The sequence below is a fragment of the Schistocerca gregaria genome, chromosome 8 (assembly GCF_023897955.1).
Source record: "Schistocerca gregaria isolate iqSchGreg1 chromosome 8, iqSchGreg1.2, whole genome shotgun sequence".
Lineage (NCBI taxonomy): Eukaryota > Metazoa > Arthropoda > Insecta > Orthoptera > Acrididae > Schistocerca > Schistocerca gregaria.
This window is the reverse complement of record NC_064927.1, coordinates 291,325,899-291,350,507: the sequence shown is the minus strand read 5'-3', so window position 1 is coordinate 291,350,507 and position 24,609 is coordinate 291,325,899. Positions and strand designations below refer to the sequence as shown.

Sequence of the window (24,609 nt, the reverse complement as noted above, 5' to 3'; positions counted from 1 at the left end):
TCATGGATACCTTTAAGGTGACAAAGAAGCGATTGTTAACACTTCACTGAGGGCGAGGTCGTGAAGCTGGATGTTCCTTCTGTGATACCGCAGAGAGAAACAAAACTTCCACTGTTCACGATTACTGGCAACCGTAGTCGAAAGAATGTACGACCGCAAGAAGACCGGGCTCCGGATGGCGACGTGGCACTACCAGAGAGAAGAACTTCGCACAAATACTGCTGTTGTAATCTTACATGCTCTACAGAGCGGCGACATGTTGCCTTGCCATGCTTCATCATCAGATCTGTCTCCAATCGAGCACATACGGGACATAATCGGACAACAACTCTAGCGTCATCCACAACCAGTATTACCTGTCCCTGTATTCACCGAGTGTTCGGCTTTGACTCTGGCGCATCGTACTGCATCTGCAGCAGCAATTTGAGCAACGGTTCGAACCATATAGACACAACGAACTGCTAAAAACTGGTTATTTCAACGAAACCTCCGAGCCAGACGCCCAGCAGTGTGCATTTCACTGACCCGAAGCCACCGCCATTTACGACCTCAGTGGTGTCAAGCGAGAGCGCACTGGAGCGCACGGTGGAGACGCGTTTCCTGATGAAAGCTGCTTCTGTCAGGGTAACAGCGATAGCCGAGTGTTGGTTAAGAGGAGGGCAGTTCAGACCTGGATCCAACGTGTCTATATTGGACCTATACCTGGAGTTATGGTCCGGGATGTGATTTCGCATGATGGCAGAAGCACTCTGTTGCTTATCTGACGCATCATGACCAAATTCGTGCGTCAGTTTGGTGATTCGACCTGCTATCCTACCATTCATGAGCAGCATTTCAGGGGTCGTTTTCCAACAGGATAACCCCGCCCACATACTGATGTTGTAATCTAACACCAGAGCGTCGACAAGGTGGCTTGCGCTGCTTGATCACTTTTAGAATAAAATTATAATGAAACGACTATCCCTGGCTGCATACAGGCGTTGATGTAAGTCAGTGGGGACAGTTGAAAATGTGTGCCCCGACTGGGACTCAAACCCGGGATCTCCTGCTTACATTGCAGACTCTCTATCCATCTGGGCCGCTGAGGACACAGAGGATAGTGCGACTGCAGGGACTTATCTCTGTCTACAATCGAGCACATATAGGGCACCATCGGACGATAAATCTAGCATCATCCACAACCAACATCAACTGTCCCTGTATTTATCGACCAAGTGCGACAAGTATGGAACCCTATACGACAAACTAACTTCCAACACCTGTACAACGGAATCCATGCCCGTGTGCATGCTTGCATTCAACATTCTAGCGATTATATCTATTATCAATGTGCCATCTTTACCATTTCCAATGGCCTTTTTCGCTTTTATACTAGCTTGTGATCTTCTAGTGTTAATTACTTAATATGTTACTTATATAAATGTATTCCCGAAATTTCATTACTCTAATTATGTTTAGAGGTACAGTTGCTTCCTCCGTTAGTGTATAACGTTTCTACGAAAATTGCGTAATATCCTCAAAGCTCATTTTAGAGTAATGATACCAGGATCGACTAAAGACTGGGGCATGACGACGGAAGGAGAACCAAGGCGACCGCTGAGGACACGCCACGCCCGGCCCGCTCAGTGAAAGCCCGGCTGGGCTTTTTTACTGCCGCCAGCCCGCTGTGCAACCCCCGCCTGTCGCGACCTTGCGACCGGCGCCTATATAAAATGTGCCAGACCACTGGTAGGCATCAGCAGCTCTCCGGCACTGCACCACCACTCACCAACTGTCAGCCATGGCTCTCTTCAAGGTAGGTGCCTCCAGGCTGCGATGCTCGCCGAGTAAGCCTTTCGCGTCTACAAACCTTTTGCGCTAGTCACGAGTTTTATAACATTACGTACTAAGAGTCTTTGAAATTACATTTATTTCGGCCTGTGTTGCTGTCACAAATTTTTGTCAGACTGCCTATTCTTCCACACGAGCACTCCACAGACGGACCTAGGCTAGGTAAAATGGGGCTTCACTATAACAAAAATACTAAGTATATAACATTTCTTATAGACGCTGCACGAGATGTTAGCGGTCAGAATAGCACGAGAAGAGGAAGAAAACACGGAATAACAAAGTCCTAGCGGCAATCAATAAATGTATCGTTGTTAGTTTAGGTGGTTTAGGGTGTAGCTCCTGATCCTAATCCCGCATGTTGCGCAGGACAACTTCTGCTAAGTTCATAGGACAGGAGACAAGGTAGTGGGCGAGAATAAAGCTGTTAATGACGGGTCGTGAGTTGTGCTTGGGTAGCTCAGTTGGTAGAGCTCTTACCTGCTAAAGGCAAAGGTCCCGAGTTGGAGTTTCGGTCCGGCACACTTGTATAATTAGCCAGGAAGTTTCAGCAATGGTAATGTTACCGATGATAGCACCCTAAAGCGCGGTTACTAAATACGATTTACCGAAATTCCTTCACTAATGAAGACGCAGTAAATATTACAGATTTCGTATGAAGAGCAGTTGATAGTACGAGCGAGACAAAAGCAGAAACCCTTAGCGTAGCGAAAAAATCTGTAAAGTCAAGTCTTCTCTTCCAGACTGTATACCAATAAAGTCCTTTTCAGAGTATTTTGACGTAATAGCTCCATACTTAGAAATCATATACCACCGCTCGCTCGACGAATCATCCGTTCCTAAAGGCTGGAACATTTCTCAGTTCATGCCAATAGACAAGAAAGGAAAGATAAATGATCCACTGAATTATAGACCTATAGCACTGACATCAGTTGTCAGTAGGATGCTGGAACATATACTCTGTCTGAATATTACGGAATACCTCGAAGAAAAAGATTATTGGCTCATAGTCAACACCATTACATAAAATATCGCTCTTGTGAATCAGAACTGGCTCGATTAAATCTTTCACGAAATTTAAATCACGAATTTTCTACTACGAAAGTGGAAATATTTTTTGTGTCCCATAAATGACCATTGCAATAAGAGGAATTAGAACTGGCAAGAAGAATTGAGTCCTCTGCCAAACACTTAAGTGTGAATTGCATAATACTCATGTAGATGTATAAGTACAGTCACATCATGAATCGAATAAAACTGAAGCTTTACTGGTACACAGAGACATCTCTTTCGAAAGACTATTTTCATTATCTAGACCCAATGTAAGGCTTTTAAAAATGTAAATTTTTCCAACCTTATGGATGAACCTTTCGTTGTGTGCCACTATCGACGCATATTTGTTGAAGTATTTTATTATTTCGTCTCGCAGCTGAGTTGACCCAGTTCTTCAGCTAAATATTTTGCATACACACAAGAAAATTAAAGTGTCGATGATTCTAAATATTGGTTCTGTCAATTGTGGAAGTAACGTTTGCATATTCCTTACAAATGATTCGTTACAGTGAGCACTGTCAAAATCATATTTTCAGGAAATCCGATTAGAAAGGTAGAAGTTCTGCTGTACAAATTGGGAGTTTCTCTCCATTATGGAGTAGAATTTTCGTATTTAATGAGACATGAATATATTCGAGTGATGGAAAGGGAAGTTGTGATGGAGGAATCACACAAAAGTTTTAATGATAACCGGTAGCAAGATTCTAATATAAGTAGAAACTGGTGTTGGGAATTATGAAGTAAAGCTCATACATGGAAGTCGTTATCCGTGACGCTGCACATCCTGCTCTTGGGCTAGAGGAGGTGTCGAACAAGAACCAGTGCTGTCAACACGTCTGAGCGAGGAGTCAAAACAGGAACCTCGGAGAATGGGCGCGGTTTGCCGCTCCGCTGAAAGCCGCAATCCGCCCCGCAATTGCGATTTCGTTCCACCGTTTCTTGTGTTACTCACGCGTCTGCGGTCTACCTTTGTTTACTCTCCTAACGAGTGGGCGTGACGCATTGGTTTCTGAAACTGTTTTTAGCTTTTAAACCGTACAAACCGCTGATCTGCTGTGGAGTACAGTTGCAAGTACCGTCTGCGAAACAAGATAAATTGAAGGAGGTCTTCGATATTGTACACATGCACTGAAGCTACAAGGAAACTGGTACAGCTATGCGTATTCAAATACAGAGAGCCGGCCGCGGTGGTCTCGCGGTTCTAGGCGCGCAGTCCGGAACCGTGCGACTGTTACGGTCGCAGGTTCGAATCCTGCCTCGGGCATGGATGTGTGTGATGTCCTTAGGTTAGTTAGGTTTAAGTAGTTCTAAGTTCTAGGGGACTGATAACCACAGCAGTTTAGTCCCATAGTGCTCATAGCCATTTGAATTTTTTAAATACAGAGATATGTAAACAGGCAGAATACGGAGATGCGGTCGGCAACGAATATTTAAGACAAGTGTCTGGCGCAGGTGTTAGATCGGTTACTGCTGCAACAGCGGCAGGTTATCAAGATTTTAGTGAGTTTGAGCGTGGTGTTATAGTCGGCGCACAATCGATGGGACACAGCATCTCCGAGGTAGCTATGAGGTGGAGGTTTTCCCATACAACCATTTCACGAGTGGAGCGAGAATATCAGGAATCCGATAAAACATCAAATCTGCGACGTCACTGCGGCCGTAAATAGATCCTGCAAGAACGGGTCCAATGACGAATGAAGAGAATCGTTCAACGAGACAGAAGTGCAACCTTTCCTCAAAAACCTGCAGATTTCAATTCAGCGAAACATCATCGATATGGGCTTTCGGAGCCGATGGTGCAGTCGTATAACTCTGATGACTGCACGACACAAAGCTTTACGCACTCCTGGGCCCATTAATAGCTAAATGACTGCTGATGAGAGGAAACATGTTGGCTCATCGGACGAGTCACGTTTCAAATTGTATTTGGAGACAACCTCATGAATCCATGGACCCCACATGTCGTCAGGGGTCTGTTCAAGATGGTGGAGGCTTTGTAATGGTGTGGGGCATGTGCAGTTGTAGTGATACGGGATTCCTGATACGTCTAGGTACGACTGTGACAGGTGACAAGTAGGTAAGCATCCTGTCTGTTCACCTGCATCCATTCATATCCGTTGTGCATTCCGATGGACATCAGCAATTCCAGCACGACAATGCGACACCTCATACGTCCAGAGTGGCTCCAGAATCATTCTTCTGAGTTTAAAAACTTTCTCAGGCCACCAGACTCGCCAGACATTACAATTATTGAACGTATCTGGGATGCCTTGCAACGTACTGTTCAGAAGGGATCTCCACCCCCTAGTACTCTTATAGATTAATGGGCAACCCTGCAGGATTCATGGTGTCAATTCCCTCCAGCACTACTTCAGACATTAGTCGAGTCCATGTCACGTCACGTCGTCTTACGGCACTTCTGCGTGCTCGCTGGGGCCCTACACGATATTATGCAGGTATACCAGTTTTTTTTTTACTCTTCAGTGTAGATATCATTCAATCAATGTTTTCCATCAACGAGTTCAACATTTTCGGTTTCTACTTCCCACATAGTGTGAGGTCTATTGAGTAGGACTAACGCATTTTCTTGTTTCCAAACAACCAGACATCATACAATGCTGTCGGAATACGGAGGTTACTTTCCATGTTATCAGTTCCGTTCCACTCAGGTGTGGAGAGGGGAAATAATTGACTGTTGAAATGACTCTGTGCGCACTGTAATTATTCTAGTCTTCTTTTGGCAGGAGAAATACTCAGAACAATGTGTATTTTCTTAGATTCCTCACTTACAGCTTTTTCCTGGAACGTTTAAGTCTGCTACGCAAGATAGTTGTCTATGTTGAAGTTTCTGAGGGTTCGAGTACTTGGGCATCTACGTGACACTGTCACAGTGTCAGGAAAGGCTGTGATTATTTGTCCAGCTCTCCTCTGCATACGCTCGATATCACGTACTTGATAGATGTCCCACAAAAACCACAGTTTCGTTCTGAGGTTCATAATTTTATCAGCACAGAACTACTTCAAACAGCTATTGTCTATGTTAGTTTCTTGGTGTTGGTTTCATGTTCTTAGTTTAATTTTGTTAGTTTCTCTCTAGTTTCATTCAAAATATAAGGTATCTTGTTCCCAAAACCTTAGAAGCAATCAGCTAACGAAACATGTTTCTCGTCAACTATTCGTTCCTCTTTCCTGACGAATACTATTTCCTTCACATTCATTCTGTGTGAGATCCCGCATTATACAAACGCTAAATGAATCACAAGTATAAGCTGACCGGCAGACTATCGTATACACCAACGACAAGATCAGTCACAACACTTTATAGCTACGAAATCACAAGAACGTCTGGCCAGTATCACCAGACGAAGCATCCGGAAAATCAAAATATTTGTTGCTGTTACTTTCCCTTCCACACTAACACTTGTCAATCTTCAAATTACACGCACGGTTGCAATTCTTCATACAGTGGACCCATTCTTTATTTTCTCTTAAAAACAGATAAGCAGTCGGCGTTCTGCAGGTAAGTTAGTGGTAGCCTACACCAAGCACTCCGCGCGAACCACATACATTAGGGATCCTTTAGTCGAAACACCAAAAATAAATCTGAAGAATCATATGTTTGTAAATATTTGTGGTAGTCTCAATGTCTGCGGATACTTAGCTCTTTTAGAGGCTAAAACATTTCTTCGTATCTTTATCCAAGACTGTTTCTGCTTCATATAATTACATACCGGAATTCTTCATACTTTTGCCGTTTACAGCCAGATCGCAGCGTGAAACAATTCTACATGTTGATACTGATGTTGTTTCTTTTCTATTCACGCAGGTGTGCGTCCTCTTAGTGGTGGCGTTGACGGCTAGTGCGACTGCCGGACTTGTCGGCTACGGTGGTCATGGTGGATATGGAGGCTATGGTGACCATGGGGGCTATGGGGGCTATGGAGGCTATGGCGGCTACGGTGGCTACGCCGGTTTGGGACACGCAGTCGCCGTTGCAGCACCTGCAGTCGCCGTCGCCGCTCCAGTCAAAGTTGTCGATTACTACGTAAGTCAACCGCACGTCTATGACCAACAGAATTTGTTCATGAAGGCGACATTTTTCCTCTCAGCTATAGTACTTATTAAAATCTCTTCTTAGCCTAACAGGTGCACTAAAAAGAAGTCTTAATAACTGTTGCAGAGTACAAAAAAGTCACTTCATTCACAAATTTACGAGCGTGGTGTCGATAATGAAGATAATTTGTCCTGATTCCGTGTGCCTTTCATGTACTTTCCTTAGGCCTTTAGGTAACTAATACTAATTAAAAACTGACACACCCTAAATATAAGAACATCCTACTTGTCATAAATTAGTCGTATATTACACGCAGGAGTCGTACGTTAGATACAAGAGTCGGGGCGGTGCTTTAGTTTGGGCTTTCGCGATCAGTGGCCTTCAGACAACCGTCAAGTTGCCAAGATTTGGGTACACTAGATTTCCAGTAGTGCATCAGCGATTACACAGTGTGTTTTGTTTTACTTCGTGATAGCTAAGCGTATCATAAAGTTCAAAAATATGCAGTACAGATATTATTTAACTTGCGCTTTCAGCGCTGATAATGTCGCTTGTCTAACGGTTACCATCACAGTGTTAAATACTTTTGTATTTGAAGCGTTTTTGCAAATATAGCTCGGAAGTTGGTAATTATTAAATGAGTTTTTCGTTAAATTCTGAATTTGGGAATGATAAGTAATTCAAGTCTTATTCCACAAGGTTATGTGTGATTTTGGTATAGCCACTATGTAAACGCAACACGGGAGAAAAGTTTTATGACTGAAAGTGCCATTCATTTATCACTGGGTAACATAATACTTCCAGCTTTTATCTTTGAAACTGCTGTAGACATCTTAAAGAATGTTCAAAAACTGCCAGTATTAATTATTGCGACAAAATAAGTACGAAAATCATTGGCATCATCATAAATATTTCTAAATTACAAATGGAACTCGCTTAGGATGGCATTGCCCTTGTAATTTCGCAATTAGGTAGTAAATATTCAGACTGACAATTTGCTAAAACATTGTGTTATAAATAAGAGATATTTTGTTAAGAGATTTCATAAAAATGAGAGTAGCGTTTATTTCGTTGGGTACAGTGCAGTTTAGTGTTAATTCCAGGGCTAAATTGATGAATGTGCGCCAATATTCTGAAAAGCAGTGAGGCTTCCATTTCCGCTTACTTACTGGTTCGAACAAAAAAGTGCAAGGAAGGCGACAACGAAAAGAAGTACACATAACGTCTGGAAAAATTACCGCGAATATACGAGAAGATAAAGTGAACAATTAAGTTCAAAGCAAAAAAACGTATAGTTATTCCCAAAATAAAAGCTGTATGTACTTTGTCATCCAACGGTAAATAAATCTCTCATTTGTTTCTAGTTGCGTTCCAACTGTGCCTCACTCAGACGTGTAAATTTGTCTACTTCACGAAATGCAAGTAAGTACTACAGTTGGAAGCAGACGACTCATACAAATACCTGTCTGTAACAATTTGTGTGGATGTGAAATGGATTGATCACATGACCTCATTCGTAAGCTAATCGGGTGGCAGAACTGCTTCCTCTGTCAGTATGCTGGGAAAATTCAAACTAATAAAGGATATTTCTTAAACGGATGATCACAGTCTTTTTTCCTTTTTTACCACGGGAGAGTGCTATGAGTATCGTGAAAACCAGAGCTGACAGAAACAAACTATCTCGTTAAAAAACATTTGATAGGTACTGGCGGAATAAAGCTGATAGGACCGTTGATGACTAGGGCCTGGGAAGCTGAGTTCGTAGAGTAGTTGACAGCAAAAGACAAAGGCCCTAAGTTCGAGTCTCGGTCTGACACGAAGCTTTATATCAGCGCACACTTCGATACAAGGTGAAAATTTCATTCTGGAAATTTCCTGTTAGGACCCACTAATAAATTTTCAAAAACCAGTATTCTGTGAAAAATCTGAAATGTATCTATTTAGCAGGGGTCGCAAAGACAATAACTGCAGCATGCTCAAAGGCATTTAAGCAGTCATTCTACCCTGCACAAAACCCCAACATGTGGTACAAAGGCAAAAACCCTCCGTTATTCACTTTTCAGTGGTTTGCGGAGTGTAGATGTAAATGTTATCATTTTCCGTCGTCCAGATCCACCACAGAAAGGAAATGACACTTCTATTTTTTAGAGACCCGTGATGACTTCATAAACGTAAATATCACTAGACCTCTTTATGTATAGGTGGTGGTAAGTACCTAATAAGCAAGAAATCCTATATGTGTGGATTGTATACCAGTAGATGAAATAATGCAAAAACCAGTATTCTACGAAAAATCTGAAAATGTATCGATTTAGCAGGGATCGAGAAGACAGTAACTGCAGCTTGTTCAAAGGCGTTTAAGCAGTTATTCTACCCGGCACCGTGGCACATAGTTGTGGCCACTTTTCGAGTAACAAACACATCCTTACTCAACGAGAATCGGATGGTCAACCAGCCGTGCACTTCACTTTCGACCGACGCAAGAATGCACCTTCTCTAGCTTAGTCACAACAGATGAACGACGGTCCGTTTCTTACTCGTAAACCTGTTGCGCATTTCGATAAAAAGAACTAATTCTCCACCAGTAAACTGTAACATAAGCTACGGTGAGCAAGCAAGCGTAAAATACCTCGTAAACTGGAGCGTGAGCAAGGTACACTGTGAGCGAGGCGTCTTGAGAAAGCGCTGGACCACTGAAGACAGTTGTACGGTGAGAGGAAGTTCTTCATATCCAGTGCACAGTGCTTTGCGTAACAGCTTACTTTTTGTCCCTGACAAGGGACACCAATCAGCACTACAGAAAATGTCGACATCAACTGTTCAGTGCTAGGCTGTGTCGGTTTATGCGTCGGCACTTTCATAAGTAAAAGAAACGGATCTCACGAGACTCTTACTGAAGCTTCGACACAGTCTTCTAATCACCATTTTCATAGTTAGTGAAAGGCTTCCGCTCAGAGTCACGTTTCCTTCGACATGGAAGGACCGAATGTTACCAGTGTTTAGTAAAGACTGTGAAGCAACAGTCTGTCTGTCAGACTTTATTTACCTGATAGTGAAAATGGGTCAACCCTTTAGCGTTAATAATGAGGTAACAGATTGCCCACATTATCTGCATATATCTGCTGACGGATCCAATACACATGAGGAAGTTGGTTGCGCATATTATTGCTCTACGTCCCAGACAGCGAAATATTTTCCATGAGCACGATTATGGATTAAATTATGATGGAGTCGCAGAAGAGAACAAAACATTAATTCTTATTGAAGTGTTTTGGGGCAATTTAAGCATGAGGAGTAGAAGTCTAATGACAGTTACATTTATGTTATACTGGAATTGATAATGAAACTTAAGAAACAAAATGAAACCGTTCATTTAATGTAGTTAAAAAGCACTCTCAGGTGTTTGACACAATGAAGAAGCAGACGGACAGCATCCAAGAAAGGAATTTATTATTTATACAGCTTCCGTTTTCCGGTTTCCTAAACGTAAAAGAAAAGAGCCACACCAGTAACGGGAACTGCAGTGGCAAATATCGAAAGACAGGAAAAGCGACTATCGTTCGCTTCAGTCCAGCGCACTGTTCCAGCAACGAAGAGGTATAGCCAGTAGAGTTTTCTGAGGAGACATGTGACATCAGCTATCCGAATCTCCATAGGATCGTAGTGGTGGGCTCTCCCACAAGCGTTGAACATCCAGAAAGACAGGGATCTCAAGCACGTCATTTTAATATGTTCTAAATATACTCCACATCAAAATATACTGTGAGAAGACCTCGCAATATACTAAAAGACTTATGTGTCACTCCGATTTCAAAATCAATAGCTTAATAGCGCGGTACGTCCAAAAAGTGGATGTAAATCTCTAGCGTATTATATAGTGACACCTATATGTATATAACTTTGCCATCTTTTAAATAAGTGATACGTGAACAAAACTTCTCTCAAGTATGGCAATGCTTGCCTAACGTGAAAATTTTGAGGTGTACCGACAAACCTATGGCTTATGACTAAGTAAGTCCAAAGGTCGGAGGAAGTCAACTTCTCAGTAGGATGATGCTTAGGAAAGCGCTGTTGTATTTAAATCAATCTTCGGGTTGGTTACAGCTTTGACATTCTTTCCTAAGCCAATAAAACTGAAGTTAAACAATGACTATTTTATTTTCTGTCCCTGAAGGAATATTAACGGCGGTTATACGTCACTGAAGCGTTTTGATGAAAGATAATAGTACAGCGAACGCCCACGAGTATCGTGGGTGGGGCAATTTTTCTTCTGCGCGGCTGTCGCACAGATATACTCTGTTTATCGTTAAGTTTAATGCGAAAGTAAACATTGTGCTTTATTCTTCCGAGTTTGATGTTATCTCAATGGAGTCACCTTGCCAAGCGACATAAATCACGCTCTGTCGGGAAACATTATTACGGTACGTTTATGATGCAACCTCACACTTCTCCTTACTGGTGCAGTTAATCTGGGGCAGCGCTGGCATGGAGGTATTGAGAATCGTTAAAGGCAAATAATAGCATTAACGTACCTCAACAGCCAAACAAAATTACTTCAGAATTCCTCTAGGTGTGGTCCATAAAAATCTTGAACTGCAGGCATACAACTTCAATTTCCAAGGAGTAATATGCTTCACAAGAGATAAGGTTGAAAGAGGAAGATAGGAGAGAGAATGAGCAGAAGGAAAACTCGTCGCAAACCTAGTTGTTTTATCTGCGTGAAAGTACCTAGTATGTAGAAGGACATTTTCGAGATTTCACAGAATAACTAAATACTTCTGGTCAGTCATCTGATAATGTGTAAACTCATTTCGTATCATAATTGGAGGCCTCCAGTTAACAACTGGACCCTTAACAACTGGAGCCCCCTTCAGGTACTTTGATGAGGATCCCGTCAATAGCAGCATACGTGAAGCCATCAGTTCCAATTTACGCATCTTCGACAGCACAGCACTGTTCGCAAAATCGTTGCATTTTCTAAGACACATAACTGTCATCTTCTCCTATCAGTAGCTGCTTCAAGACAATGACAAACGGGCAGTAATAATCACTTTAGGATTCAGTCCTCAGTGTATATTGTCTAAGATCAAAACTGTATTAATTGTATCAGCTATTTGGGCATTCGTTAGCTGTTCAGGAATACGTACGCAGAACATCCACACACACAGTGAGTCAGTTCTCACGAAGCGTATCATTCTCTATTCTATGCAGATCGGTGGACCTGATATGAATTAGGGCATATAATAATTATTTCGATGTAATGGTGGTGGCAAGCTACATGAGGACGTGAATACTTATACCAAGACTATGGTAGGCATGCTGTTTGTGACTCCGTATTCAAGGTAGTGGTGACATGGACAATGAGAGGGGGGGAAAGATAATGGTATATCAGATTTTTACAGGGAAGCTTTGTAAAAGACTATTTGTAGATTATTTCCGATTCCGAGTGCAAAAAAGGGCAATGAATGCTCCAAGTTATAAGATCACAAAAAAAGGACTCTAGTTTTAACGTACGTTGGTACGAATCCACCTGTAATTTGCAATATCTTTCTACCACAAAAGTTTTTCTACAACACATTCATTTTTTCATCATTTTTTCGGTTATTTTGTGTCATTCTCCAACTACATTAAGATTTTCATTTTCATTTCTATCATATCTATAAGTCTGGCGCTATGGCTTATTGGTAAACTGTCAGGTTATGGATTCAAGGATCTCAGGCTTGATCGTTGTCATTTCTAGAATCTATAGCTATCTATCACTTCTTTCGAGTAAGACAAAGTTTGTTAACGTGAGAATGTCCTAGTAAGTTCAGAGATCGGAGGAAGTCAACAGCATCGCAGTAGGACCACTCTTAGTAAAGCACTGCTGCAGATAAATCAATCTTCGGATTGATAAGAGCTTTGCCATTCTTTCTCAAAATATTTAATAAATTATCCTGTTACATAAAATAAAAATCTGACGATATTTTATCGATATGCTACAAAACTTTCGCAGATGCCTGTTGTCCACGTACGGAGGCGACAGGCGATCCATACTTGTATCAAGCAGTCCATCTAAAGAGTCCTTAGCTGGTCTAAAGAGTCCTTAGCTGGTATCCTATACCAGTGACACACTTGTTTTCCTTACACATGCTGTGACATTCCAGTGTAGAACTTACGTCATAACTCTAGTCGGACAGAGTCAGTGACAGTATGTGACATAATATAGGATATCTTCCGTGTCTTCCGAAACGAATAATGACTAGAGGAGCAAGCGTCCGATGTTATGACGAATTCACAACCACTTTCCCGCTGCATTACGTAACTGTTTTTGCAGCTCTCACTTTGTAAGCGCTAGGTTATTACAGCAGGCATAAAACCGAAGCACTTATGGACACCTGTCGAGGAAGCGAGGTACGAGGGAAAAGACTTCTGCAAACAAGCAATAAAGGCCGAACCGCCTTTCCTGTGCCCGTAAAAGTGCTTTAAAGTAGTGATACTTCTCGTACTTTTTCCAAAAGACTGGAAGAAGAGAAAAAGAAGTTTTGCAAACATCACGAATTACAATATTATTTTCTGTATCTCCGATTAATATTCAAACGTTTGCGCTTTTTCTTCTCTGCTACTAGATCGCGCAAACAGGTGTAATCTGTTAGCAGTTTAGTCTGACCTCTGTAGAAGGAAAACTATTATTACATTTAAACAAAAGAAAAAATGTAGCCTGGTGGTCTCACAGTTAAAAATTGGAATATAATGGTTAGGTGTCGGTCCTCGGTTGCTACTAGCGTTTAACCTTGGATCTCGATGTGATTTTCATCACTTGTAATGCTTTGACAGTTGGTATTCTAAATTGTGTTTGTGCTTTCACGTTACACTATAGCTTCCTTTCTAAATGGTTTTGAGGATCATCTATTATGTCGGACGACTGCTAGGGAATATTATAACCCCTAGTGCAGGGCATTCCTTTTTACTCAGTTGCTGCTCCATCACTGCTGTCTATAGACTGTTCTCGGGATTGTGCATTGTGGTTAAGCTGACGATTAGGCCTACTGGATGATGAATCTTCTCCATCACTATCCTAGACCATAGCCTCAACTTTGACCAGGTAGCTACTTATAAGTTGAACGATCTTAAAGTTTCTATCCACTGTAGTAAAGGTATTCGAATTAGGACGACGTCTGCTGCGATTAGGTTTCCTTAGTTTTTCTGCTACAGCATATATTAAATGCCTGTCGTTAACTCCCTGTACCAAATTATGCTACATCTTCGACGACCAGTCACCAACTGTAAGCAGTGGTAACTTCCGCATTGGACACAAATGATTGTGTGTTTGTGTTTTCTTTCCGTAGTGTCACCAACGACAACGTAATAGACACAATTATATCTCTGAAATCTCTGGATCTGCTATTCAGACTGGTTAAGCCTTTATAGTATTTGGAGACTTAATAAGACTAAGCATGTCAGAGGTGTTTTAAAGAATATTCTATTGGTTCTGTTCTTATAGTACCCGTTAAATTTTTTTTCAAAAAGCGCTATTTCAGGTAAATTTCAGGATTACTTTCAGCGTTATGAGCGTGCCTTGATGCTCTAATATTCAAATCAGAAGAAAAATAAAAGCAGGAATCACTCTTAGAGCAGTAATAATGGCTTTCAGGACATTGCAGTGACTCGATAAACAATTTATCTTGCGTACGTTTTGCTTCATTATTGTTAGATAGTTTCTACCTTTATTCTCACGACGCACAGCACCTTTTGCAGAGCATACTCTAACTACATACGACCTTTCCCGACACCAAAAATACTAAAATAATGATCTCTGCAAACAATGACTTATCGGTTTTCTCGCATTTTACTAGGATTGTACCGTGATTTTGGGTTTTCTTCATACTTATCCCTTGTTAGAGGCGCAACACTAAAGAAAATCAAAATAAAATTACTCTCTTTGATTTTAATCTTATTGTTTTATAACTACTGGTGGAAACTTTATATTTTTTCAACGTTAATAAATGGCAGATGAAATAAGTATACCTTTTATACGTGTTCTTAATTTTGGGACCTGAAGAAAGAAAATGACATAGTGCCTATAAATGATAATGCAAAATATTATTTGTGTAAAAATACAAATCCAGATAACGCAATAATGTAACAGTACTAATATCGATTAACTTCCTTAATTTTAATAAAGCTCTTTTCGTGGTAGCGTCATCTTTTAGTTCCTTCCTGAAATGGGACGAACTGTAACATTCACTGAACTTTTTCTACACGAAAAATAAATAAAAAAGTAAAGCAACAGATTGTAGAGACTTAAACTGAGTATTTTAAAAGTAGCTGTCGGGAGGATTTACTTGGAATGCTTGACTTCTGAAACAGTCTAAGGAATCGGTCGAAATTAGCTTCACCTGTGATTGTCATACAGCAAAATTACGAGTGACTGTTAGTGTAGGAACGTTACTCGGAGTTCTGGAGAGTACAGAAAAGCACGAAACCCGTTTTCACTGGAAAGTGGAAAGCTTTGAGTTTGAACGCCTTACTTTGAGCACCTCACGGATTATAGTGAATTTATAAAAATGCAGCTCATACGCTCAAGACGTCTAAATTTCCGAAGTGTTCATTTACGACCAGCGGTTTTTCTCTTAATCCCAAAGGTTTCATTTCAGGCAGCAAGCTGCAAAACGCAGACAGAGTGGATGTGGTACTGACACTTGCCTTCGTTACCCCACAGGCGTACCCGAAGTACGCTTTCAACTACGGCGTGCACGACGCGCACACCGGCGACATCAAGCAGCAGTCCGAGCACCGTGATGGCGACGTGGTGAAGGGCAGCTACTCGCTGGTCGAGCCCGACGGCTCCACCCGCATCGTCGAGTACGCCGCGGACGACCACAACGGCTTCAACGCCGTCGTCAAGAAGATCGGTCCATCCCTGCACCCGGCGCCCATCGCTCACCACGGATACCACCACTAAGGACTGACTCTCCCACCCGCTACTCAGCATCGCTCACTGCGCCACTGACTGTACATTAATGTATTGGCAATAAAGCCTGTTCACCTTCGAGCTACTGAATTTCATTCACACACCACACCTTGGAAATCAGTCATCCTGTTGGTTTCCCATTCCCATCCACTTTGATTATGTAGTCTGGATGTGATGTTACATTTGTCACTGTGGATTGTACACTGATCGGACAGAAAACCACGACTGCCTGGCTAACAGCCGGTATGTCCACCTTGGCACGGATAAGAGCGCCAACGTCTCTTAGCATGGAGGCCTTGGTAAGTCGCTGGAAGGAGTTAGCACCAGATCTGCGCACACAGGTCACCTAACTCCCTTAAATTCTGTGGAAGGGGAGGTGGGGAAGATAGGGCGATTAGCTCTGACACCAGGTTCAAGCACATGCCAGATTTGTTCGATTGGGGTTGAGAGATGATTGCCAGCACATCAACTGGAACTCGCCACTGTGTTCCTCTAACCACTCTGTCATATTCCTGTCCTCGTGAGATGACGCATTATCCTGTTGAAAAATGCCACTTCCGTCGGGTCAACATGAGGTCATTACGGGTTCTACGTGGTCTGCAAACAGTGTGCGATACTCCTTTGCAGTTATGGTGCCTTGCATGAGTTCCACTGGAACTATGGATGCGCATGTTAATGTTCCCCAGAGAATAATGGACCCGCTGCCAGCTTGTCTCCGTCCCGCAGTACACGTGTCAAGGGGCTGTTACTCCAGTGCCGACGGTCACTTGTCCATTTGAGTCGTAGCTGCCGATGTCGACGTGTTAACATTGGCACATGCACGGGACGTTGGCTGCGGAGGCTCATCATTAGGAGTGTTGAGTGCACTGTATATTCAGACACAGTTTTCCTCTAAGCAGAACATAAAACCAGTTCAAGCAACTTTTTACGTTTTGTTCATTTGATGACTAGCTACGGGCTAACATTCATTTTCAAATCATCCTAACATAGTTGAAAATCGCACTTCCGAAGATGACAAAAATTTCCAATGAACATTTACACTGCATACAGTTACCTGTATGCATTGAAAATGTTCATTGTACATTTTTTATATCTTCGAAAACGCCCTTTTCGGCCATGCTATGATGATTTGAAAATGGGTCTCTGCCCGAAACATGTCATCGAAAAAGTAAAAACTAAAAATTTTCCACTTGGTCTAGTTTTTTTGTTCTATTGCTCTACAGAAGTTGCTGGCTCAAGCTACACTAGCATGCTCTAAGTTCGTATACAGTTGTATTGTGTCTAGCATTGAAGTCTGATACTAGTTTCACCACATTTCGCCGCCTCTCATGTTTTACCAGTATTACCAGTCCACGACGTCCGACAACTGTAGCGAGGTGTGGCGCCCAACGCCACAACGTTTGGACGTGATTTCACCTCGACTTTGCCACGTGTTAATGACTCTCACCACAGCACTCCTCCAACACCCAACAACTCGTGCAGCTTCAGAAATGCTCGCGTCGAGGCTCCAGGCCATCACAAGCTGCGCCTCTGTGAAAGTTTGAGAGGTCGTGCAGCTTCCCCATTGTATAAACGCACAACATGCTCAGTGACACTACACGCACCATGCGTGTGTCTGACTGACAGTCATTCCTCGCCAGTGACGCTGCAATGGCCTGGACGGGTCTATATTCATAATACGTCGGTCGTCATAATGTTATGGATGATCAGTCTATGATTCGTTAATCACCTATTACAGTTTAATCATTAAGTGCTACGCCCAGGTACCGAGATTTGTTTCCTGCCAACTGGATGTAGATTACACCCAATTGTGCTAGCTGCACATGACTGTCTCCCACAGGCGTCCCGAGTTTTATAATCGCACTCATTTTCAGAGTGCTGAATCTGTGGTTTGTAAGGCACACTCGGGTACCGCAGATGGTGGCACATTTCGCACGAGAAGTGAAAAACTAATATCGTGACAGGCACATAGCTGTGTGGCTTTTAGCACTTTTGTTGAGTTGCAACTCTTCAAAACCGTCTTGGGTTGTACAGATTATTTTCGGCTTTCCGTTTCTCACTATATTATATGTATACTAGTGCACAAAAGTTCACTCTGGAACGTCGGAAGCATTGATGAGCCATACTGATGCATGATCAGACACCAGGTGTACACAAGTCACGGAAATGGGCAAGAGGCAAAGACGCCACATTGGTGTCATAGATGCACTCTGTGAAACTGATGCATGGTGACCTAGGCGGTCACACAGGATCATTTATGTCCGTGGTACATTGCTCAAAATTATGGTACCATTTGCAGCAACACTTCATTCACGAGAACTTCTTGTCAGACTATTAAACAGAAAAAGCTTCTTTCGTTACTCATCCTCTTCCTCTTATGTTCCTTATGGCTTATCATTGTTCACACATATTTTCCTAGATGACGACTCTCCATCAATGAAAGCCTTCTCTCAGAGGGACCGTACATAAATTTCCATTGCTAGGTTTTCCACTTGTCTTTTCTAGAGCTGTATCTTCCCTGATAATTCCTCAAACTCATCAGAGTATTGAAATATTTGCTTGTGGTATTTACAACAGTGTTAACACAGAGATTTAGGAACCAGGTAAAAGACGAGGGCTAACAGAAGAAATATTGAATTTAATTAATGAAAGGAGGAAATATAAAAATGCAGTAAATGAAGCAGGCAAAAAGGAATACAAATGTCTCAAGAATGAGATCGACAGGAAATGCAAAATGGCTAAGCAGGGATGGCTAGAGGACAAATGTAAGGATGCAGAGGCTTATCTCACTAGGGGTAAGATAGATACTGACTACAGGAAAATTAAAGAGACCTTCGGAGAAAAGGAAACCACTTGCATGAACATCAAGACCTCAGATGGAAACCCAGTTCTAATCAATGAAGGGAAAGCAGAAAGGTGGAAGGAGTATATAGGGAGTCTATACAAGGGCGATGTACTTGAGGACAATATTATCGAAATGGAAGAGGATGTAGCTGAAGATGAAATGGGAAATACGATACTGAGTGAAGAGTTCGACACAGCACTGAAAGACCTGAGTCGAAACAAGGCCCCCGAAGTAGACAACATTCCATTGGGACTACTGATGGCCTTGGGAGATCCAGTCTTGACAAAACTCTACCATCTGTTGAGCAAGATGCATGAAACAGGCGAAATACCCTCAGACTTCAAGAAGAATATAATAATTCCAATCCCAAAGAAAACAGGTGTTGACAGATGTGAAAATTACCGAACTATCAGTTTAATAAGCCACAGCTGCAAAATACTAACACAACTTCTTTACAGACGAATGGAAAAAGCTAGTAGAAGCCGACCTCGGGGAAGATCAGTTTGGATTCCGTAGAAATACTGAAACACGTTAGGCAATACTGACCTTACGACTTATCTTAGAAGAAAGATTTAGGAAAGGCAAACCTACGTTTCTAGCATTTGTAGACTTGGAGAAAGCTTTTGACAATATTGACTGAAATACTCTCTATCAAATTCTAAAGGTGGCAGGGGTAAAATACAGGGAGCGAAAGGCTATTTACAATTTGTACAGAAACCAGATGGCAGTTATAAGAGTCGAAGGACATGAAAGGGAAGCAGTGGTTGGCAAGGGAGTAAGACAGGGTTGTAGCCTCTCCCCGATGTTATTCAATCTGTATATTGAGCAAGCAGAAAAGAAAACGAAAGAAAAATTCGGGGTAGGTATTAAAATCCATGGAGAAGAAATAAAAACTTTGAGGTTTTGCCGATGACATTGTAATTCTGTCAGAGACAGCAAAGGACTTGGAAGAGCAGTTGAATGGAATGGACAGTGTCTTGAAAGGAGGATATAAGATGAACATCAACAAAAGGAAAACGAGGATAATGGAATGTAGTCGAATTAAGTCGGGTGATGCTAAGGGAATTAGATTAGGAAATGAGACACTTAAAGTAGTAAAGGAGTTTTGCTATTTGGGGAGCAAAATAACTGATGAGGGTCGAAGTAGAGAGGATATAAAATGTAGACTGGCAATGGCAAGGAAAGCGTTTCTGAAGAAGAGAAACTTGTTAACATCGAGTATAGATTTAAGTGTCAGGATGTCATTTCTGAAAGTATTTGTATGGAGTGTAGCCATGTATGGAAGTGAAACATGGATTGTAAATAGTTTGGACAAAAATAGAATAGAAGCTTTCGAAATGTGGTGCTACAGAAGAATGCTGAAGATTAGATGGGTAGATCACATAACTAATGAGGAAGTATTGAAGGATTGGGGAGAAGAGAAGCTTGTGGCACAACTTGACCAGAAGAAGGGATCGGTTGGTAGAACATGTTCTGATGCATCAAGGGATCACCAGTTTATTATTGGAGGGCAGCGTGGAGGGTAAAAATCGTAGAGGGAGACCAAGAGATGAATACACTAAGCAGATTAAGAAGGATGTAGTTTGCTGATGAAGAAGCTTGCACAGTATAGAGTAGCATGGAGAGGTGCATCAAACCAGTCTCAGGACTGAAGACCACAACAACAACAACAACATTTACAACAGCTTATTACGAATATTATGTATGAACTATGAGTTCGTCCTTGCAGCGGTACAGAACGTGGGTATCATGTTTCTGAGTCTTTTATTCGTATCTTGTCTTGTTCAATTTTGTCGAACCTTCGGAATGTAAAGCTGATTCCAAATAAGAGATTCCTCTGTGATTAGTTTAGTTTTCAAGATGCAGTACCATGCAAGAACATACAAAATTTTGCCTTCACTCACCAGTACCTGTGTAATAAGACGAAAGACATGCTTTGGCACTGAAAACAGCCTGAATCAACCTGGGTATCGATACACATTCACCATGAACGGTGTAAACCAGAATTTAATCTATGTCCATGTCAAGGAACTATTCCTATTAAATTCACCTATTCAGTCTTTTTTTTTTCAACATCTCCACAATGATACAATAGTACTGAAATACAGAAAATGTAAAGGTTGGAGAATCGATTGGTTGATCGTCATAAATGGCCATTGGTGAAAGGGGGTTTTAGCAGCACTTTTATGCAGTTGTATGCAGGAAACAATGTCCGTACTACTGGATGGCACATTGGCGTAAAATATATTCATAGGTTCTGTCCTGTGACCAAAGAATGCACCGAAAGTAGGATAAAACCTAACCAAATAATTTCAGTAGTTCCAGCATGTATCACTGCTAAAAAAGACAGCGAATGTAGAAAATACAGACTTGTGGGGAGAGATGATGCCTGTCATCTGATCATTAGTCCAATTTACAATTTCTTTGTACCACTAACGCTCAAATTTGTACTCACCTGATTTCTAATAGATTCTTGGAATAACTGAAAATAATGTTCATTTTCACATTAGCATACAGACTACAGAACGTAGATTATTTATTTATTTTATTTTACTCAATTAACACAATCTCCATCCCTACGTAACCATGATAGTCGGTACCATGTGTTCTTTCCACTTGATTTTGTTTCTCGTTTTGTGTTTGACAGCTGTAGCATACTACGTTTCTGCGCGCAGGCCGACGTTACTAGCATGATAAAAAATTTCCACTCTGCTCAGTCTGGCAGCAACACTTCCACGAACGACTTTTTGCTACAGACTCGATAGGCATGTCCCATGGTATCACCTCGATTGCTGTCGGTCAACCTTGCGCCTGTCCTGTTGGCAACCAACATTACACGCTAGGGAAGCGGTGGCATACGTCAAAGGGGCCAGCCTTCCTGCAGACGACGCACCACGGCCACGATCTTCCCGACCACCAGATGACATTCCAGGCACCGACAGAGGTCTCCTCTGCGGCTATGGGACTGAAAATAGTGTCTACGACATCCTGCCATCCGGGCTTTATTTAGGCCGGCGCTCGAGCTACGATACCGATTGGGCTTAATGGGCTACCTGCAGAATGCAGTTGCATTACATCAGTCACGAATTCAATTTGGATCTGCCTCAACGAGGACACCCTGTTTCATGTTAATAATCAGCTAATGGACTTGTAAGATTTCTTAATCTCCACCCAGGACTTGACTGTGTTTCGTCATAAAGAAACTTTGCAACTCAACTGTCCTTCTGTTAATTTAAGTCGTACTGTGTCTAGATCTACATCTACACCTACATCATACTTCGCAAGCCACCTAATGGTATGTGGCAGAGGATACTTTTTGTTCCGCAAACTGAGCTGTCAAACCCTGTTCCATTAGCGAATAGTGTGTGGGAGGCATGATTGCCGGTAAGCCTCAGTATTGGCTCTAATTTCTCGAATTTTCTCCTCCTGGTCTTTACGCGTGACGCATGTAGGGGGAAGTAATATGTTGTCCGGCGCTTCCCGGAAAGTGCTCTCACGAAATTTCTATAGTAAATCTCTCCGTGATGCACAATGCCTCTCTTGTAACTCTGAAAATGGAGTTTGTTGAGCATCTCCGTAACGTTCGCGTACCGACTAAACGATAGCGTGACGAAACGTGCAGCTCTTCATTGGATTTTCTTTATCTCTTCTATCAGTCCTATCTGTCAGGGATCCTATATAGATGAACAATGCTCAAAAATCGGTAGAACAAGCATCTGATAATTTACATGAGTTACATTTCCTTAAGATTCTTCCTCTGAATGTGAGTCTGGCATCTACTTTTCCCATTATTTGGTTTTACGGTGTCGTTCCACTTAAGGTCGCTCTGCAAAGTTACCTCTAGACACTTTACCGCACATACTGTTTCCAGCGGGTTGTCATCGATATTGTAGCTACACACTAGCGGACTTCTTTTCCTATGTACACGGGATATGTTACATTTATTTACGTTGAAGGTCAACTGCCAGAGCCTGTACCATTCACCAATTCTCTGGAGATCATTCAGCAAATAGTTACTATCTTCAGACAATGCTACTTTGTTACAGACAACCTCATCGTTTGCTAAAAGCATTAGACAGCATCCGACGCTTTCTACTAGATCATTTACGTATATTACAAACAGTAACGTTCAAAAATGGCTCTGAGCACTATGGGACTTAACATCTGTGGTCATCAGTCCCCTAGAACTTAGAACTACTTAAACCTAACTAACCTACGGATATCACACAACACCTAGTCATCACGAGGTTGAGAAAATCCCTGACCCCGCCGGGAATCGAACCCGGGAACCCGGGCGCGGGGAGCGAGAACGCTACCACACGACCACGAGCTGCGGACACGAACAGTAACGATTCTGTCACACTTCCTTCGGGTACACTGGAAATTACCTTTACATCTTTCGAGTCTGTTCCGTTAAGACCATCGTGATGAAGTTCTGTCTACAGGGAAGTCTTGAATACAACCACAAATCATTCCCCTGTACTCGATAAACTCGTATTTTTTTTCACTAAACGGCAATTCAGGACGGTGTTAAATGCCTTCCTGAAGTCAAGAAGCACGCCATCAACCTGAGCCCCATTGTCTATGACGCTATGGATCTCATGAAGCTTAGTTTCGCAGGATTTCTGTTTGCAAAATCCAAGTTGATTTTTATAGAGGAGATTTTTCTTTTCCAAAAAGGTCATAATTCTTGAGCACAAAACATTTTCTGTAACCCTGCAACAGATTTACGTCAACGATATAGGACTATAATTGTATGCATCTGCGCTACGGCCCATCTTAAAAACGGGAAAGATCTGCGCTTTCTTGCAATCTTGATCAAGCCATCTTGATCAAGCCATCTACGACAAATTACTGCTTGGTGGAAAGCAAGTTCTTTCGCATAATCTTTGTAGAATCTTATAGTTACCTGGCCCTGACCTTATATCAATATCTGTCATTTCGACGTTCGTACAACGATTGAAAGGAGAGACCATGTTAGGATCTTCCGCGGTGAAACAATTTCGGGAGATCGAATTCAGTATTTCGGACTTCTGTCTGTTATTTTCGGTTTCGGTGCCAGTATGGTCACTGATTTTACAAACGACCAAAATATCTTCCGGTTTTTACTCGGATCGGTTGACAAAGTTTTACTTTCAAAGTCATTGGAAGCATGTCTCATTGCTCTCCTTACGCTCATTCTCGCTTCGTTCAGATTTGTTTCTGAGCTAGGTTTTTACTTCTCGTGAATCTGAGATGAAGCTGTTTTCTAATATAGCATTTAAATCGTGGTGGGTCTTTCCGATACTTTAATAACTTACTCGGAACATACAGCGTGACAATTACATCAAAAGAAACGTAAATTACTTACAATCCATAGCGTGCACACACTTTACACCACATGTAAACGTCACTACAGATATTTGGATTTAGGTTATGACAAGCTCGATATGCCTTGCCATCATTGGCGATGATGTGGCGCAGGCGACTAGTGAAATTCTGCATGACACCCTGAAGTGTCGGTAAATAGATGCTGTCGATGACCAGCTGAATGGTTGTTTTCATCTCACCAATGGTTTGGGGTTATTGCTGTACACCTTGACTTTAGTATAGCCCCACAAAAAGGCGCCACGTGTGTTCAGATCTGGAGAATATGAAGGCCAATCAATGTCCTTACCAGTGGCCTCTTGGTACCCCAGAGCCAGAACGCGGTCACCATAGTATTCCTACAGGACGTTAACCACTCGCCTGATCGATGTGGTCCAGCTCCGTCTTGCATGAATCACATATTGTCTAAATCAGGGTCACTTTGGATAATGGGGATGAAATCATCTTCCATAATCTTCACGTAGCTTTCGGTAGTCATCGTGCCACCAGGGAATACGCAGCAATTAGTCC

General features: G+C 42.0%; 1 protein-coding gene across 1 annotated transcript; it reads left to right on the top strand.

Annotated features, from left to right (window-relative positions):
* Positions 1–1,707: 1,707 nt before the first annotated feature.
* LOC126284785 (cuticle protein 8-like) lies at positions 1,708–15,968 on the top strand. Its single transcript, XM_049983950.1, has 3 exons — positions 1,708–1,795; positions 6,707–6,925; positions 15,636–15,968. Exons 1-3 carry the CDS (start codon positions 1,781–1,783, stop codon positions 15,876–15,878), a joined length of 477 nt encoding a protein of 158 aa, XP_049839907.1. The 5' UTR covers positions 1,708–1,780; the 3' UTR covers positions 15,879–15,968.
* The last annotated feature ends 8,641 nt before the right edge of the window (positions 15,969–24,609 follow it).

Coding starts and splice junctions, on each gene's coding strand:
- LOC126284785 (XM_049983950.1), top strand. Junction 6,926..15,635: donor TCAAAGTTGTCGATTACTAC/GTAAGTCAACCG, acceptor GTTACCCCACAG/GCGTACCCGAAGTACGCTTT.